Genomic DNA, 3306 nt, shown 5'->3' on the forward strand with positions numbered 1-3306 from the left:
CCGAATGGCCGGCCTGGCCTTGCGTCGCCTGCGAGAGCTGCCGGCCGAGAAGGGAGCGAGCGCCCCGTCTGTGCCGGTCACGAGGGCATGTCCGCGAAATCCTGCCTGGGAAATCCTAGAAATGCTGCACGGGTATGGTGAGAGAACCGAGATTCTCCCCATCTCCCCCACTTGAAAAGAAAACAAGTTGTAAAAGTAATGGTTTTCGTGCCAGAGCCCCAGGATTACTGGATAGGACCGTACCTGGCTCTGAGGTTCACGTTCCTCTGATCCAGCAGCAAACGTGGTGTAACACCAGCCAGCGTTCATTCAACCGCCCTGCTTTTGTCTGTGTGCAGGGGATCCTGACGTATCCAAGCGGATGAAACCGTGGGCCTTGATGTCCCTACTGAGGCTGGCTGGCAAACATTTCCACAGGCTGCAGGAAGAGGAAAGCACGACTTCCGAAGGTGAGCCGCACGTTCCTCTGATCCAGCAGCAAACGTGGTGTAACAACAGCCAGCGTTCATTCACCCGCCCTGCTTTTGTCTGTGTGCAGGGGATCCTGACGTATCCAAGCGGATGAAACCGTGGGCCTTGATGTCCCTACTGAGGCTGGCTGGCAAACATTTCCACAGGCTGCAGGAAGAGGAAAGCACGACTTCCGAAGGTGAGCCGTGGCAGGTCAAGGTGCCAGGGACTGAGAATCGGCGCCTCGAGACCATCGCAACCATCAAGGTCAATGGCAGGTGCAAGGAGGAACTGGATGAGGGTGTAGATGCTGCATGTGCAGCAGAAAAACTGGAGACAGGGCATGAAGAGGCATGTCCAGGAGACCTGGATCTGCTGTCATCCCCAGGCGGGGTTCAGCTCGGTTGGCAAGCGTGCAGGGTGCATGCTCTGGCAGACAGCTCCAGAAGTGCCTGCAGGACTGTAGTGGCTGGACAGCTGGCCGAGAATCCCAGCATCCCAGTCCTTCTGAAGGAGAGAATATAGAGACTTGTGAGAGAGATAAAATTCCAAGTACTCCAGACTGACGTCTTCAGAGCATGGGGAAAAGGGCCTGTTGGAGGGGCCTGAGGGGCAGGAGCTGTGTACGGAGCTGGTGAAGGGTCATTCTGGCAGCCCAGGGCCCCCACCCAAAGCTCTGTCCTAGTAGGAGAGATCAGGGGCAAGTACTGCTGTGGGGAGTGTGGTAAAGCCTTCCTGCAGCAATGCCACCTCAAGAAGCACCGCTTTGTCCACGCTGGCCACAAGCCCTTCCTGTGCACGGGGTGTGGCAAGGGCTACGGTTCAGAGGAGAGCTTCCAGGCCCACGTGCTGGCCCACTGGGGTGTGCGGCCTTTCCAGTACAGCCAGTGAGACAAGGCTTACTGCACCTAGCGGGACCTGCGGGAGCACCAGGTCCTGCACACTGGGCAGTGCCCCTTCTGTGAGCAGCATGGCATGGCCTTTGCACGCCGACCCTCTCTCTGCATTCACAGGAAGATCCACCTGGCCGCTGGGACCGACCCAGCCGCTCCCAGGGGATGCCAGTGTGCGCTATGTGGATGCCAGCTGGCCAACCCCGGCTCCTTGTGCAACCACACGCACCTCCTACACATGGGGGAACGTCCTTATGCCTGTCCCTACTGTGTCAAAGAATTCCAACAACGGAGCAACCTGCGTGAGCACCTCTGGTGTCACATGGGCGAGAAGCCCTACGAGTGCCGCTTCTGCGGCGACGCCTTCCCCAAGCGTCTGGAGCTACGGCGGCACCTCAGCTCCTGTGTAGACCTAGGTCTTTTCAGTAGCTGCCCCTCAGAGCTGGCAGCCTACACATGCTGGGCCTGGTGCAGGGAAGGCACTGGCTATTGATGGGAATAACTTCTTGGAGAAGACACCCCAGGGTTAATGATCTGCTGTGCCTCTGTTACGCTGTCAGTGGGTGACACTGCCTGTGGGGAAGGCAGGAGGAGTCTCAAAGCAGCGTCTTACTTTCATGTTTTTCTTTGTCCTGATTAATTGTCGCTATTCAAGCGCTATCCTGGGCTTTTACTCTTTTCCTGCTGCTTTTACTCAGCAGCACTTCTGATTGTTGGGAGGTCTTGCTGATGCCAGACATTGCTGGGAAGCAGCTCCCCAAGTGTTTACAAGGTGCCTCTGTTGATGGGGGGTTTCGGATGAGCATTTTTCACAATTAACAGAAGCAAAGCCCTGCCTTGGAGCTAGGGCTGAGACTTCCTTCTCCACTGCCACTTGCTTTGCTTGCTGTCAGCTTGCTGGCCTTATGGGGGGCGGATGGTCAGAGGACGTGAAAGGATAGCTTGGTGTCTCACAGTGCGAATAGCATCGTACGGTGCCGTTTTCACTGGCCCCAGCTGAGAGACTCCTCACCTCTCCAGGCAAAGGTTCAACAGTTGACCTTGGTGTGCTCAGAAAATCTTGCCTTCCTCTTCCTGTTCAAGTACAGTAGTCTGTTTCCCTTTTTCTCACATTCTTGCTTCCTTTCTTCCATGTGTTTCCCGCTCTTGCACCGAAAAGGTGGCACCAACAGCACCACCACAGCTACCCTCCAGTATTCCCACTGCTCCATCTTTGCCAGCTGAGGCACACTGAAAGAAATTGTTCCCCTTTCAGGAAGGAAGTGCTCAGTTCCCAATGCCACGTGAACCTGGCCTCATAGGACGAGGCCGACAACGCCAGCCCTAACAGAGGGCTTTCATACGCGCCCACCCTGCGCTGCCTTTTCACGTGTTACGCGAGCAGCGCTTTCATTTGCTGCATCCTCACTTTTAGCTGCTCTCGCTCTCTGTCTTGTGCCTCTCTTAACATCTGCATTTCCCCAAGAAAGTTTTGTTTAGGGGCTTAAATTCTCTGTGCTTTTTATGCCCACTGTGGAAGAGGAGGGCGTACGGTCACCAGGGAATGGCCAGTAGCACAGTTGCCTTTCGGGGTGCTATGAACGCAGTAACGTGACGGCCCGAAAAGCCGCTCTTTGCGGTTTCTACATTCAACTTTTTCCCATAAACGTTTTTTTGACCAGTTTGCAGGCAAAGTGCTGGAAGCAGATCCACGGCACTTTTATGTGAAGTGAGGATGGAAGGTGATTTCAGCTAGAAAACCTTTAGGTGTCTCTATTTTTAGCTATTTTCTTTAAAAGTTGGGGCAGATGAGCTCAGTCCTTGCTCTGAGCGCCTGGAGGGACCTGTGGGAGCAGAGGCGTACAAGGAGGGTTTGTATTTGAAGCTGCAGTACTTCCTACCCCTCTCCCTTTGGTGCCTATCCTAACTCATGCTGTTTTCAAATATTGACACAGCTGCAAAGTGTTCTCGCTGGAGCTGGGCT

The 3306-nt window shown here is 54.9% G+C and overlaps 1 protein-coding gene across 1 annotated transcript; it reads left to right on the forward strand.

Moving 5' to 3' along the window:
• Positions 1-338: 338 nt before the first annotated feature.
• On the forward strand, positions 339-1836 carry LOC104515504 (zinc finger protein 408-like; the record flags this gene model as incomplete). The annotated part of the gene is given in 3 exon segments (XM_010159500.1): positions 339-449; positions 539-853; positions 1139-1836. Coding segments are annotated over 3 exon segments (1124 nt in total), but the record flags the coding sequence as incomplete, so codon positions are not given.
• Positions 1837-3306: the final 1470 nt, after the last annotated feature.

The sequence above is a fragment of the Eurypyga helias genome, unplaced genomic scaffold (assembly GCF_000690775.1).
Source record: "Eurypyga helias isolate BGI_N326 unplaced genomic scaffold, ASM69077v1 scaffold45459, whole genome shotgun sequence".
NCBI lineage: Eukaryota > Metazoa > Chordata > Aves > Eurypygiformes > Eurypygidae > Eurypyga > Eurypyga helias.